Below are 15,780 nucleotides of genomic sequence, written 5' to 3'. Positions count from 1 at the left end.
TTACCATTATCTTTCTACTTATTGTGATAGGTCTAACATAGTGTTGGAGAACCTGTGGCCTTCAGATATAGCAAATTTTAGTTCTTATCAGCCCTGGGCTATTGTGAGATATAACATACATTATATCAATATCTTCAATATTATAAGGACTGAACATCTAATGCAAAGATGTGTGATCTCTGTCAGCCCAGGACTGAATTCTATTTCAGAGAAGTTGGAGTATGGCATATTTCAGTGGTAGGCTAAAGGACCAAAATACTGGTGATATATTGGATCAATTATTTTTATGGGGAATCAATGAACAGGAGAGATTGCTTAAATTCTGTCCTACTCACCAATCCTTCCTTGCAAATGTTCTTCAGCTACACGTGTTTTCATCTCTTCTCCAGCATCCCACCCACCAGCTGGATATATGTATGTGAACAGAACCTACCTCTAATCTTAAAAGTGATGTAAAATCAATACTTTTAAAGTTATTCAATACGGCAAACTGCCAAGATTTTTCCCATCATGTGTTATGGACTAGCACTATATTTGTGCACAATGGTTACATCTCCTTTCCTGGATATATGCCTTATGGACTGGCACCAGTTCATGGAGCATTGCTTCAGACAGTATTGATTTAAGCCCAGCAATAACATACTTGCTATAAACCTGTCCTGAATCTACAACTGCTCAATTTTACTAGGATAGGCCAAGTATTAACAGGAAAAATAAAACATTTTCTATCTCCGTCTCATTCATAATTGTATAAACCTCCGTAAGGACTTGATGGGACTTGAGGCTTTGTACTAAAATCTTATGATTCATGAAACTGATTAAACTCTCTTTTTATAAAGCACAGGCATACCGTAAAGATGCTTCCGCAAATATTTGTCGCAACCTGGCCTCACTCTCTCCATAAAATCTGCAACAAAAATGAAAAAAAAATTATTCAGCAATAAACCCCTGACTGTTTACAAGGTTACTGGCATCTTATCCATGCAATTCTCCACATGGGCACACATCCTTGATTACTTAATGATTGTGCAAACTCTCTCATATAAACAGCTCATCAATCATTCCTTCACTTCTGTTTACAAATGTAAGTGACCAATTTTCAGCCAGGAGACAAAATTGCTCATTGCCCAGCTGAAATAAATGGAGCAGGCTTACTTACTTACTTGCTTATTATTTCTGGACCATTAATCGTGGTGACATGAGCTCCCACCTCATTGGCAACCGCTCTGGCGATCAGCGTCTTCCCTGTTCCTGGAGGGCCATAGAGCAGCACCCCCCTTGGAGGCGGGATTCCTTCGGAAAGCCAGGTACAAAGTCAGAATCAAACATTCACAACAACAACAACTTTTTGTATACAGGAGAAACTTTTCGTGGATGAACACGGCTTCTACAACTAACAAGGTGATCAAGATGTCGCAACTATCACTGTAAGGATAATTTAAATGACCTTAATAAACACTATGTACTGAACTGAAGGTGATTCGATCTTGCAAGTATTTTCTGTAATATGAAGACATATTCCAAATCAGAGCCCCCAATGGTGCAGTGGGTTAAAACCTTGTGCCGACAGGACTGATGACTTGAAGGTTGGGTTGCTGACCTGAAGGTTGCCGGTTCGAATCCAACCCGGGGAGAGCACAGATGAGCTCCGTCTATCAGCTCCAGCTCCATGCGGGGACATGAGAGAAACCTTCCACAAGGATGGCAAAAACATCAAAACATCTGGGCATCTGCTGGGCAATGTCCAAATCCATAATATTTCCAAAGATGTGCCACCACAACAATGCTTTTTATTAAATCCATTTCAAATAATATGGTTTACTTATAATATTACAATTACTATTTTTGTTTATTGTTAAAAAGATCTGTATTATTTTCACACATTATTTATGAGCAGCTCTGATTATCAGATTTGGAATACTTCCAATTACGAGATCTGGAATTATAGTACTTCTAATTACCAGATTAGGAACTTCAAGGGTGCTATTATAAACAAAGGTCGAAGTGACTTTTCAATGTTCAATGGGTTTTTAATCTGAATAAGTATTCACAGAATTACACTACCGGTATATAGCTGTAATCCTTTGCACCATTACTGGGACATATTTTCTGTTTGACCCAACCTGATTCTTGACTATGGTGCTAATGTTAGATATTTTCAAAACAACCCAGCCAGATGACAGCACTTCAAAGTGTAACACTGATTTCACAACAAAATTATCAAACCTATATTTGAATTATAGGTTTGAAATTTAACAGATTGCTACTAGAAATTGTGCATTAAGATCCACAAACAAAAAAAGAGGTTTTCAAAAGCTTACTGATGGATGCATTTTAGTTTTTAAAATGGCTTTATCCTGTTTTGTAAAACAACCCAACAAGTTTCGGGCATTATATTAATGATTAGCCTGGCTGTTAGGAATTGTGGGAATTGAAGTCCAAAACACCTGGAGGGCCAAAGTTTGCCCATGCCTGTGTTAGCCACATTGCTCTTTGGACAAAATAGGATAATCATTTTTAAGTAATTAAAGAGTTAAAAAAAATCATCAATAAGCACATGAAGATCTGTTTCTGTTTTAATCAAACAGATTAAAATGATTAGCTTTCCTTAGATTGCATCACCTTCTAATTGATGGAATCCTGAAAAGCAAATCACAATGTAAAAAAATGTCTGCGAATCACACACATGGCTTTGCTTCCTTCACAATTTGCATGGGCTTTCTTCCCCACAGCATCCTCTGCTGGGGGCTTTCAGCAAAGGCCTGGATCATAACCAGAGAATAGAAGGGAGATTTAACGGAGAGAAAGGACAGGCAGTTTTGGCTATACAGAATCACCCAGCCTTTCGCATAATTTGGGGGGATATGCAATACTGTTATAGTAACTCTCCTTGGTTCATGCAAAGCCTGATCCAATTTCATATTATGTTTCAGGGCAAAGTGCTGAAAATAGGGGGCTAGCTGCCTGTATACAGAACAGAAATACAATAATTAAACTATTAAAATAGTTAGCATAATAGTTAAAAGACCAAAAACAATGTTGGTAACGCTGTCTTCAATAATGTATTAAAAGTACACTTAATCTACACTGCTATATAATGCAGTTTGAGTCTGCATAATATGGTCAGTGCAGACCCACATACTGCAGTTTAACTGCATTGGACTGCATTATATAAGTCTATACGGTAAAGGTAAAGGTTTCCCCTGACAATAAGTCCAGTCGTGTCCGACTCTGGGGGTTAGTGCTCATCTTCATTTCTAAGCCAAAGAGCCGGTGTTGTTCGTAGATGTCTCCAAGTTCATGTGGCCAGCATGACTGCATGGAGCACCGTTACCTTCCTGCCGGAGCATGCCTATTGATCTACTCACATTTGCATGTTTTCAAACAGCCAGGTTGGCAGAAGCTGGGACTAACAGCAGAAGCTCACCTCACTACCTGGATTCAAACTCTAGATTTTTCAGTCAGCAAGTTCAACAGCGCAGCACTTTCACCCGCTGCGCCATCGGCGGCTCCATATAAGTCTATACTGATTATATAATGCCATTCCAAACAGCATTACATGGCAGTGTAGATCCAACCTATGACCCAAAATCGTTAAGGTATTGAAACATTTTATAATTTTTTTAATTTATCCACAAAGTGAAACACATTCTTAATTCAGAAAATGACTACTTTGCATGATTAAGGACAGATTTGTCTGTCACTGTGAATGCTTGACAACAGACACATTTACGAACTACAATAATGAACTCTGAGCTTACTGTACCTTACTTGACTCTTCCTACTTGAATAACCAGCTAAACAAACTAGAAAATGTTTTTTTTTCTGTGTCGATGTTGTCCAAACCAGGAATTTTGTAGCAAGCCAGAACTGCATGCCAGGTTTGGTTCCTGGTTTAAAAAATCCTGACCTGTAAAAGTCTCCATAATCTTGGCTTATCATTTTGTGTGAATCCAACCCACAAATGAGAGAGAGGCAGGTAAAACCACATGCAGAAAACAAATTACATGTAATAGGGCCTAAAATAAATATACTTTAACTGGACTTTATACTATTTCATGAATGACAGTAACTCACAGATTAACTTCATATGCATCGTACCATAACGCCTAAACAGATCAGGTTGCTTCAGAGGAAGTTCAATAATTTCTCTTATACTTTTCAGCTGGTCACTGAGTCCACCTATTGAATCGTAAGTAACTTTTGGTTCAAGGTTGCATTCTTCTGTTACTTTGCTTCGAGGTTCAGTGAATCTGATCTTAGTCCTCGATGAGATGAAGTAAAATGTCTGAGATGTCAAAGGTGCTCCTCTTTTATCATTCTGTAGTACTTCTTCACTTCCAAAGCTTTTATCACTAACTTCACAGTGTGAAATGGACGTTGGAGCACCATCACCAAATGAACTCTTTTCTGTTGAGCCAAAACTCAGTTCACCACATCCAAGGGCATCATTGAAAGCATTAACTGGTATGCTGTGATCTGCCTCTTTACATGGAGTACTGGTGGATGTCCCTCCTTGACTGTCCTCAATGAGGAGTTTGCCAAGCTGCGCAGATAAGTCAAAATCACTGGTATCAAAATTCTCCAGTGATGATTCCTCTGTAGGCTTAGAAAAGGAGCTGTCTGGCATTTTCAGCAGAACGCCATCTGTTCCTTTCACTTCTGTAACTATCAAGTCACAAGACCTGCCATAAAAAGTGATTCGTAGGATATTTCCTGGTAAAACAACTTTACCATCTATAATAAAAAAATAAGAAACATTATTGCAATTGATAGAACTGTTCAAGGAGTCCTGATTAAAACATTAATAAGACAATCTGCCAATATGGTACCAATATTGGTACCATACAGATCGATTGAATTGTAACTCTTCAAATCCACCTCCAGCTCAAGCCAGTAATGCTATTGGTGTTTTCTGGAAGCTGGTCCAACACAACACAAGGACACCAATTTGGGGAAAGATGCATTAAACCCATGTTGAATGGCTTAAAGTGAAACATTAGTAAACACAATGCTCCAAGCAACTCAAAAGCACAAAGAGACATAAATTTTGTTTTATAAATAGGATTGTCTCATGTATAATAAATTTAGATAAGTACAATAACTGCTGTTTCCAGCAGTTGGTACCTTTTAACCAAATCTGCTGTTTCTTTGAGAAAGTGGTTGGCAAGGTATAAACCCAAACCACGATCTCAAAGAAATTATAGCACAACTGGTTAATCGCCAACAGCAATAGATCACTGGAGATCAGAAGGTGTAAAGTTCGAAGCCCGAGTCAGATTAAGCACCTGACAGTTAGCCTAGCTTACTGTCCACCTAAGCAGTTCGAAAACAGCTGAGCTGTGAGTAGAGAAATTAGGCATCACTTTAGCGGGGAGGTATTTTACGACACCATAAAAATGCCAGCGATCAAAAAACAAGGAGGGAAATGTTACGATCAAAAGGGCTCGTAGTCACGGCAGATGGAGTGACAGTACCCCCTGTGGCCAGAATCAAGCATAACCTCCAGGTGCCAAAGTTGGAAAATGTCTAAATATCTCTATCTGTCTATCTATCTTGTATGTCTAAAACGGCATTGAATGTTTGCCGTGTATGTGTGCATTGTGAGTTACCCCGAGTCCTCTTTGGGGTGAGAAGGGCAGAATATAAATACTGTAAATAAATAAAAAGATACATATTTTGGATTCCGCTAAACCCACAAGACCCCCAGCCGAATCTAAAAACCCACTTCCAGTCCAGCATATAAATGCAGTTGTCTGACATTGTTTTGCCAGAATCCAGTAAGACAGGAAAGCCACTGTAGAATCATAGAATCATAGAATCATAGAATAGTAGAGTTGGAAGAGACCACATGGGCCATCTAGTCCAACCCCCTGCTAAGAAGCAGGAAATCGCATTCAAAGCACCCCCGACAGATGGCCATCCAGCCTCTGCTTAAAAGCCTCCAAGGAAGGAGCCTCCAACACGGCCCCGGGGAGAGAGTTCCACTGTCGAACAGCCCTCACAGTGAGGAAGTTCTTCCTGATGTTCAGGTGGAATCTCCTTTCCTGTAGTTTGAAGCCATTGTTCCGTGTCCTAGTCTGCAGGGCAGCAGAAAACAAGCTTGCTCCCTCTTCCCTATGACTTCCCTTCACATATTTGTACATGGCTATCATGTCTCCTCTCAGCCTTCTCTTCTGCAGGCTAAACATGCCCAGCTCTTTAAGCCGCTCCTCATAGGGCTTGTTCTCCAGACCCTTAATCATTTTAGTCGCCCTCCTCTGGACGCTTTCCAGCTTGTCAACATCTCCCTTCAACTGTGGTGCCCAAAATTGGACACAGTATTCCAGGTGTGGTCTGACCAAGGCAGAATAGAGGGGGAGCATGACTTCCCTGGATCTAGACGCTATTCCCCTATTGATGCAGGCCAGAATCCCATTGGCATTTTTAGCAGCCGCATCACATTGTTGGCTCATGTTTAACTTGTTGTCCACGAGGACTCCAAGGTCTTTTTCGCACACACTGCTGTCAAGCCAGGCGTCCCCCATTCTGTATCTTTGATTTCCATTTTTTCTGCCGAAGTGAAGTATCTTGCATTTGTCCCTGTTGAACTTCATTTTGTTAGTTTTGGCCCATCTCTCTAGTCTGTCAAGATCGTTTTGAATTCTGCTCCTGTCTTCTGGAGTGTTAGCTATCCCTCCTAGTTTTGTGTCGTCTGCAAACTTGATGATCGTGCCTTCTAACCCTTCGTCTAAGTCGTTAATAAAGATGTTGAACAGAACCGGGCCCAGGACGGAGCCCTGCGGCACTCCACTTGTCACTTCTTTCCATGATGAAGACGACGCATTGGTGAGCACCCTTTGGGTTCGTTCGCTTAGCCAATTACAGATCCACCTAACCGTAGTTTTGTCTAGCCCACATTTTACTAGTTTGTTTGCCAGAAGGTCGTGGGGGACTTTGTCGAAGGCCTTACTGAAATCCAGGTAGGCTACATCCACAGCATTCCCTGTATCGACCCAACTCGTAACTCTATCGAAAAAAGAGATCAGATTAGTCTGGCATGACTTGTTTTTGGTAAATCCGTGTTGACTATTAGCAATGACCGCATTTGTTTCTAAGTGTTCACAGACCACTTCCTTAATGATCTTTTCCAGAATTTTGCCTGGTATTGATGTGAGGCTGACCGGACGGTAATTGTTTGGGTCGTTCTTTTTTCCCTTCTTGAAGATAGGGACCACATTCGCCCTCCTCCAATCTGCTGGGACTTCTCCCGTTCTCCAAGAACTCTCGAAGATAATTGCCAGTGGTTCTGAAATAACTTCCGCTAGTTCCTTCAGTACTCTTGGGTGTAGCTGATCTGGCCCTGGGGACTTGAATTCGTTTAGAGAGGCCAAGTGTTCCTGGACAACTTGTTTCCCTATTTGGGGTTGGATTTCCCCCAATCCTTCGTCCATTCCGTGTTGCTGAGGTTGAAGATGGCTTTCTTTTTCTGAGAAGACCGAGGCAAAGAAGGCATTAAGTAGTTCTGCCTTTTCCCTGTCCCCTGTCGCCATCACCCCATCTTCTCCTTGCAATGGCCCTATCGCCTCCTTTTTCTTCCTTTTTCTACCAACGTAAGCAAAAAAGCCTTTTTTGTTGTTTTTTATGTCCCTGGCAAGCCTGAGCTCATTTTGCGCTTTAGCCTTGCGAACCTTTTCCCTACAGGTGTTGGCTATACGTTTGAATTCTTCTTTGGTGATTTCTCCCCTTTTCCACTTCTTGTGCATGTCACTTTTGAGCTTTAGCTCAGCTAGAAGTTCTTTGGACATCCATTCTGGCTTCTTTGCACTTGTCTTATTTTTCTTCTTTGTTGGCACTGTTTGCATTTGCGCCTTGAGTATTTCACTTTTGAAAAACTCCCATCCATCCTTAACTCCCTTGTTTTTTAATATCGGCGTCCATGGAATGCCGCTCAGTAATTCCTTCATTTTTTGGAAGTCAGCTCTCTTAAAGTCCAGAATGCGTGTTTGACTTGTCTTAGTTTCAGCATTCCTTTGTATTGCAAACTGCAGGAGTACATGGTCACTTGCCCCTAAGGATCCAACCACTTCAACTGTATTGATCAGGTCTTCCACATTTGTTAAGATTAGATCAAGAGTTGCTGATCCCCTTGTTGCCTCTTCTACCTTCTGGACCATAAAATTATCTGCAAGGCAAGTGAGGAATTTGTTGGACTTTGTACTCTTGGCTGAGTTTGTTTTCCAGCAGATATCGGGATAATTGAAATCGCCCATGACTACTATATCTCTTCTTTGTGCCTGTTTGGTCAGCTGTTGACAGAAGGCTTCATCAAGTCCTTCATCCTGACTCGGAGGTCTGTAGTAGACACCCACGACAAGATCTTTTTGAGTCCCGGTTCCCTTGATTCTTATCCAGATGCTTTCAAGCTGGTTTCCCGGATTACAGTCTTGCATTTCTTCTGCAACGTAACTGTTTTTGACATATAAAACTACTCCCCCTCCTCTCCCCTTTGTTCTATTTCTGTGAAAGAGGTTATAGCCCTCAATGGTTAAATTCCAGTGATGGGAGTCATCCCACCAGGTTTCAGTGATGCCTATGACATCGTATGTGTGGTGCTGTGCTAGGAGTTGGAGTTCGTCTTGCTTATTTCCCATGCTCTGAGCATTAGTGTAAAGACATGTAAGCCCCTGTGACCTCCCCTCGAACTGTTTATTTGGGATTATTCTGCTCTCTGTACTTTGTCCTTGCGGTGTTTGTGCAGCCCTCCGTTTAGCCTTTCGGCGGTTCCCTGTGGTCGTGGGTAATATAGTGTTCGCCAGGCTGTTGTTCCCCTCCCCCAGTGGATCTAGTTTAAAGTGCGCCTGATGAGGTTTGTGAGTCTGTGTGCAAAAAGATGTTTTCCTACTTGTGTGAGATGCACCCCATCGCTTGCCAGTAGTCCATCCTCTTGGAAGAGTAGACCATGGTCAAGGAAGCCAAAATGCTCCTCTTGACACCATTTTCTGAGCCAGTTATTGACCTGTACTATTTTTCCGGCCCTTGTAGAGCTGTGTCCTACAACAGGGAGGAGGGATGAAAGATCACATGTACATTATACAGTTTTAGCTTTGTTCCCAGAGCTCGAAAATCATTTGTGATCTTTTGAAAAGTATGCCTAGCGGTGTCATTGGTACCTACATGAATCAACATAAGGTGGGGAGGGTGATGGGGCTTTAGGAGCCTGCTGAGCCTCTGAGTGATATGGTGTATTTTTGCCCCCGGGAGGCAGCATGTTTCTCGAGCCATCCCATCCGGTCTGGAAATGATGGCTTCCGTTCCTCTGAGGAGGGAGTCACCTACTACCAAGACCTGTTTCCTTTGAGGATTGACAGGGTCCCTTTTGTGCAAGACAGTGTGTATGTCCCCTGAAGAGTGTTCCTGTTGAAGTGAATCATGTAGGTGTAAAGTGTTGTCCTCCTCCTCAACATCCCCAGTGCATTCATCAATGACAATCCATTGAGATACATCCGAGAGCCCATTACTCTCCCAAGGATGTTCCTGTTGCTCCTGGTCTATGATTGGGGATGGAGCATTTGCATGATTACATAAGTGTGACTGTGGTGATGCACTGTCCCCGTCAGGGCTATCCCCTGCGCATTGATCCAGGGTGGTCCACTGAGTGGTATCTAAGAAACTGTGGTCCTCCACAAGATGTGTTTCCTGATTGTATGTTAATGATGTAAGAATTTCAAATCTGTTGTGTAAATGCAGCTGAGCAGAGGAGTTCTGCGGAGGCTGCCTGGTCCTGCGTCTCCTTCAATGGGTGACCTCCTTCCAAGCCTGAGGGTTGTCTACCTCTGAGTTGATCTCCCCATAAGGTTCCTAATCATGGTCTTGGTGGTGTTGGTGTGATGCAGGCTGCTGATCTACAGCAGCGTGTTGTGCAGTTTCCAAGAAGAGCTCGAGTGCCTGAATGTCCTTAAGGGTCTTAATACGGTGCTCGAGCTGTTGGATCCTCTGCTCCATCAGAGCCATCTGTTTGCATTTGGAGCAGATGTAGTTGTCTAGTTTTTGTGTGAAAAAGCGGAACATGCCACAGCTGGTGCATGTGATGGGAATGTTTTGCTTTTGTTGCATCTCTTTGGTGAGTGTGGTGGCCAAGTGGGATCTTTGTACAGTTAAGTAATATGCACGCACTTTATGTGCAAACTGCAACAAACCACCTCTTTGTGTATTTGTTTATGTTGCTTTGTTTCCTGTATGTACTGCAAAGGATAGTTAGTAAAGGTGCCTGGCAAATAAAGCTTTCCCAGAAACTCAATTAACAGGGGACAATGCCTGCTGTCAATCAACTTAAGTACCTGGCTCTCTTTCAACACAACAGTCACACAACAGTTAGAGTTTGACCACCGGAGCCAAGCCCACACTCAGTTTAAAATCTTAGCCAAATCTTAGCCAAATCCTACCTGAAGCCAGGGAGCAAAAATGTCCTCCTGCTGCCTCTGCTTCTGCGAGAACCAACTGCCCTTCTGGGATCAGCTTATATTGTAGCTTATATTTAGACAGTTTCCAGATCTACAAAAATAACAACAATAATAACAACAGTAATATATTACTCCAGCCTTCTTATATTTAGCAGGCTGGAGTAATATATTACTGTTGTTTATTGTTGTTCTTGTTATTACTTGTAGATCTGGAAACTGTCCTTTTTAAGAATTTGGCTACCCATCTTTAATATCATTTCATAACTTTGCCAATATAAAATAAAATAATTAGAAGTATACAAATTTACCATTGTTCAGTTATAAAGTTTTAAATCTCATCTTCTTGTGAAACTTCAATATAAACCGCAGTCAGCATGCTGACTTTGAGAAGAGCTCTGGAATCTCATCCCTTACCTACACAAGCTGAAAAATGTAAGGGAGAGGCCAACATGTGTAAGTCTAAACAGAGAACAGAGCACACTACATACCACTGAATCCAAATTCTTTCCCTCCCTTTTTTGTGAATGGGAGGAAATTTGGAGCACTTGGATAACAAAGAAACAAGTAAGTAAAATTCCATACCTAGATTACGCAGAAGACTAGCGGAGAACTCATCTGCGTTAAGACAGCCATCCTTAGCTCTGCAAAAGTTGAGAAAATCAGACTAATACATGGAACTATAATGTTCACATAAAACATTTGTATGAACTCATGGCAGCATTAACCATTCTATTTTTATTTCAAGAAGAATCGGATAAACTTTAAATGTTTACATACAGTATAACCTACTGTTTTCCCTTTGATAGAATGTAGCAAATGCTGAGTTTAAACATATTTAGGATATACTTTGCATTGCATGGCTATGTTTAATGGAGTCAATAATGTAGCACTGCAAGAAAAGAGTCCAAAACCTAGATAGTCTTAGGATAAAACTCCCATTCCAACACATCTTTTGCAAGTCCATGCCTCCCTTCTACCAACTGTTTGGATTACAAATTAATTTGTGAAGATTAAATTGTGGCCAGCAGAGGGTGCTCCAAATTTAGTAACTTCTAGTATGTTTGACATCATTTGCTTTTAAAGAATATGAGCCTTTCCACACAGCCATATAACCCAGAATATTAAGGCAGATAATCCATACTATCTGCTTTAAATTGGGTTATCTGAAGCCCCTTCCACACAGCTGAATAAAATCCCACATTTTCTGTTTTGAACTGGGATATATGGCAGTGTGGACTCAGATAACACAGTTCAAAGCAAATATTGTGGGATTTTCTGCCTTGATATTCTAGGTGATACGGCTGTATGAAAGGGCCTTGAGTTCATAGTGCCATATAATCCAGTTTGATGTGGATTTTATACAGCTGTGTGGAAGGGGCCTATTAAGAACTATCTTAACAGATCTGAACATAAACAAGGTAAATTTTAAACCAACCAATTATTTAATGTGATTCAGTACCAATAAACACTTCCTAACAATATACATACAGTAGAGTCTCGCTTATCCAACCTTCGCTTCTCCAACGCTCTGTATTATCCAATGCAGTCTGCCTTTTAGTAGTCAATGTTTTTATAGTCAATGTTTTCGATACATTGTGATAATTTGGTAATAAATTCGTAAACACTTATTACTACATAACTTACCGTTTATTGAACTGCTTCTTCTGTCATTTTGTTATAAAACATGTTTTGTTGCTTAATTTGTAAAATCATAACATAATTTGATGTTTAATAGGCCTTTCCTTAATCCCTCCTTATTATCCAACATTTTTGCTTATCCAATGTTCTGCCGGCCAGTTTATGTTGGATAAGCAAGACTTTACTGTATAACTCTCTGACTGAAAATTTTAAATGCACTTCTCTAAACTGTAAATCCCAAATTCTAATGCACAGAAGCATGGCATTTAAAGTGGAATCACGGTGCTATAATTATATAATGTGACAGGGCACATATACTCTCATTATTTCAGCTGTTCTATTGAGTCTGCTATGCTTTAGGGCCCTTCCACACAGCCATATAATCCCCAGAAGGCAGAAAATCTCACAATATCTGTTTTGAACTGGTTTTTCTGAGTCCACATTGCCCTATATTCCAGTTGAAAGCAGTAAATGTGGGATTTTTTTCGGCTGTATGGAAGGGATTTCAGACCAGACAGTTTCTTCTGCCACACTGTGAAAAATAACTTCCAATGGGATACGTTTTGCCCTTATAAAATGACATATAGTATCTAGGGTTTACGGGAAATAGGTCTTGTTTAATGTCCTAAAAACTTTTAGTTGTTATTGTTTAATGGGTTATGTTGTTAACTGGTTTCAAGTTTGCAGTAGTTTATCAGCTTTTAGACTTTTGCATGCTGTGAACTTTTAACTGCTATAAGCCTACTTGCATCCAAAACTGGCATAATGATGATGATGCAGTTCAAAGTGATGGTCCATAAAATAAAATAAAAACTTGTGTGGATGTTATAGGATTTTCTGGTGATAAACGGTCTGAACCCTGATCATAGGTGATGATGCACAAAAATAAGAATATCAACATACCTGCGTTTTACAATTATTTCCTCTGCTTGCAGCAACGCACCAGTCACAGGCTGAACCATGATGGCATCTCCGGGCACCACTTTCAGATTCTTCTGTGTGATTTCACTTAAACCAATTCTCCCACTGAAAAACCCTGGAACTGGCCACGCGGTACAGACCTAGGACCAGATGAACATTTATAACTGACAAATAACAAATGTTAAATCCCTTTTTCTTAGGGTAAAAAGATCACATTATGAGTTAAGGCCTTGAACCAATTTGGTTTAGCTGAGTTTCATTAAAATTGTGGGCCCCCTTGCTAAAATCATTCAGGAAGACCCAACAGTATGAAATGATTTCACCTTCAATCAGAAAACTATCAGTAAGTCTGTCTGTTAGCCAGCTCTTTTTTGGAAAAAGTAAAATCAGAAATTTCTGGAAGAAAAATCCAGAGCTCTTAAGTGTTGTGTTTTATCTATTTTAAGCATGTTGTACCCCACCTCGAGCCACAAGGAGAGGCAGGAAATAAATGTCAGTTTTTACATTATATCATTTCTTAAGTGACAACAAGTAAATATAAGGATCAGGACCAACAAACATTAAAAGTCAAACCACCTGGCTAGCATTGAGCCTTGGAATTACTTCCATTGAAAGAACTTCATAAGATTCCACCAAACGGTTCATCTACCTCTTCTTGTCCATTAGCGCTGGTCAGTAAAACTGGCCGCCCAATGCAGATATTTGCCATCTTCATGTTGCCAAGTGCCAGCTGCACAAAAGATCTTCTATACGCTTCTGGAACTTTATCATCCGCTAAAATAAAAAAAAAGGATATTATTTAAAATGTACATCAATCTATTGCTTGTTGAGCTAAATATTTTCACCCAAAAAAACCCTCTAAGTTTTCCAAGTGGAAAACTACTATAAGAAACAGTAGACAGTATGCTAACTAATTTCATATTTGGCATCAAATCTTATGGATATTGCATAATAACATAATAATTCAAGAATGCCATTGTAGCTTCCCTAATGTTCAACTCTATGCTGCACTGATGGAGCAGCACAGAGACTAAGGGTGCATCTACACTGCAAAATTAACAGAATTTGACACCGGAATGCTGTAAGTTTTCCGGGCTGTATGGCCATTTTCCAGAAGCATTCTCTCCTGACATTTTGCCCACATCTATGTCAGGCATCCTCAGAGGCTGTGAAGTATGTTGGAAAATAGGCAAGGGAGATTTATATATCTATGGAAGGTAAAGGATGGGAGAAAGAACTCTTGTCTGTTTGAGGCAAGTGTGAATGTTGCAATTGGCCACCTTGATTAGCACTGAATAGCCTTGTAGTTTCAAAGTCTGTTTTTTTTCCTGCCCAGGGGAATCCTTTGTTAGGACAGTGGTTCTCAACCTGTGGGTGCCCAGATGTTTTGGCCTTCAACTCCCAGAAATCCCAACAGCTGGTAAACTGGTGGAGAACCACTGTGTCAGGAGGTGTTAGCTGGCCCTGATTGTTTCCTGTCTGGAATCCCCCTGTTTTACTGAGCATGTGGACAATTTCAACAGAAAGGAGGAAACCATGAAAATGGACAAAATCTGGCTACCAGTATTTCTAAAATCAGGACAGTAAGTACAGGACAACACTCTGAAAACAGGAGAATCTCAGACAGGAAACAATCAGGGCCAGCTAAACACCTCCCAACAAAGGATTCCCTCAGTCACGAATCAGTCAGGCCTTGAAGCTAAAAGGTCATCCAATGCTAATCAAGGTGGTCAATTGCAACATTCACACTTGCCTCCAACAGACAAGAGTTCTTTCTCCCACCACATATATAAATCCCACTTGCTCAGTTTCCAACAAACTTCACAACCTCTGAGGATGCCTGCCAAAGATGTGGGCGAAATATCAGGAGAGAATGCTTCTGGTACATGGCCATACAGCCCAGAAAACTCACAGCAACCCATTGATTCTGGCCATGAAAGGCTTCGACAACACAGAATGCAATATGCTAACTAAATTCATATTTGGCACCAAATGTTATGGATATTGCAATCATTCAGGAATGACTTTGTTGCTTCCCTTAATGTTGGGCCCTATGCTGCACTGATGGAGCAGCACAGAGAGGGTGCATCTACACTGTAGAATTAACGCAGTTTGACACCACTTCAACTGCTATGGCTCAATGCTATGGAAGCATGGGGTTTGTTGAAGGCTGAAGATCTTGCAAGGCAGTAACATGAGCCATGGCAGTTAAAGTGGTGTCAAACTGCATTAAATCTACAGTGCAGATGCACCCAGAGAACTTAGTTCCAACAAAAGCAAACCCATTGTAAACCCCTTTACCTTTTTCCAAGAAGTCTGCAGCGGTGAAATGCAAGGCGGAGGAGGCATTGCTCTCGGGAGGAGGCCGCCCTTTGCTTTTCCTTTTGGAAGAAGACATAGCGCTGTCCACGCGCGCCTTCCACCCACGGGCGCCTCTTTTTCCTCTTGGGAGTCTCAATTCAAATACTGTAATTCAGACGCTTCTCCCCGCAACCCGCACTTCCGGCTCCCATTCGAAGCAAAATATAGAGCGATCCATTAAAATTAAAATGACTATTCTACTTTAAAGGGAGATGGAAATCATGCTAAAGGTCCAAAGTTAATTGAGTTTAACTCTATCTTAGAATTATCATGCAATAATATATTATTATTCCCCCCACTAGGGATCTGTTTGATGCCGGAAGTTTAAGCAGGGCATCGTTGCCACCTTTTCTCTTGGCACTAAGGCTATGATAAGGGTCGTTCTAAATACCGGAAGTGTGACCTATCACTCAAAGTG

At 41.0% G+C, this 15,780-nt stretch overlaps 1 protein-coding gene across 3 annotated transcripts in view; it reads right to left on the bottom strand.

The window, feature by feature from the left end:
• The window catches only part of afg2a (AFG2 AAA ATPase homolog A), a 185,204-nt gene extending 169,477 nt beyond the window's left edge, over positions 1-15,727 (bottom strand). Inside the window, exons 1-7 of one of the 3 annotated variants that reach the window (XM_062983626.1) lie at positions 15,303-15,727; positions 13,651-13,775; positions 12,984-13,141; positions 11,025-11,083; positions 4,102-4,737; positions 1,164-1,293; positions 851-907 (exon numbers count right to left, since the gene is read on the bottom strand). In XM_062983626.1, coding sequence (XP_062839696.1) covers positions 851-907; positions 1,164-1,293; positions 4,102-4,737; positions 11,025-11,083; positions 12,984-13,141; positions 13,651-13,775; positions 15,303-15,399 — 1,262 coding nt within the window. In that variant the 5' untranslated portion in view covers positions 15,400-15,727. Of the gene's footprint in view, positions 1-850; positions 908-1,163; positions 1,294-4,101; positions 4,738-11,024; positions 11,084-12,983; positions 13,142-13,577; positions 13,776-15,302 lie in introns of those variants that run through there. The other 2 variants (XM_008112052.3, XM_062983625.1) reach the window with 2 other exon arrangements.
• Between the last annotated feature and the right edge of the window lie 53 nt (positions 15,728-15,780).

The sequence above is a fragment of the Anolis carolinensis genome, chromosome 5 (assembly GCF_035594765.1).
Source record: "Anolis carolinensis isolate JA03-04 chromosome 5, rAnoCar3.1.pri, whole genome shotgun sequence".
NCBI lineage: Eukaryota > Metazoa > Chordata > Lepidosauria > Squamata > Dactyloidae > Anolis > Anolis carolinensis.
This window is presented reverse-complemented; position numbering and strand designations above follow the sequence as displayed.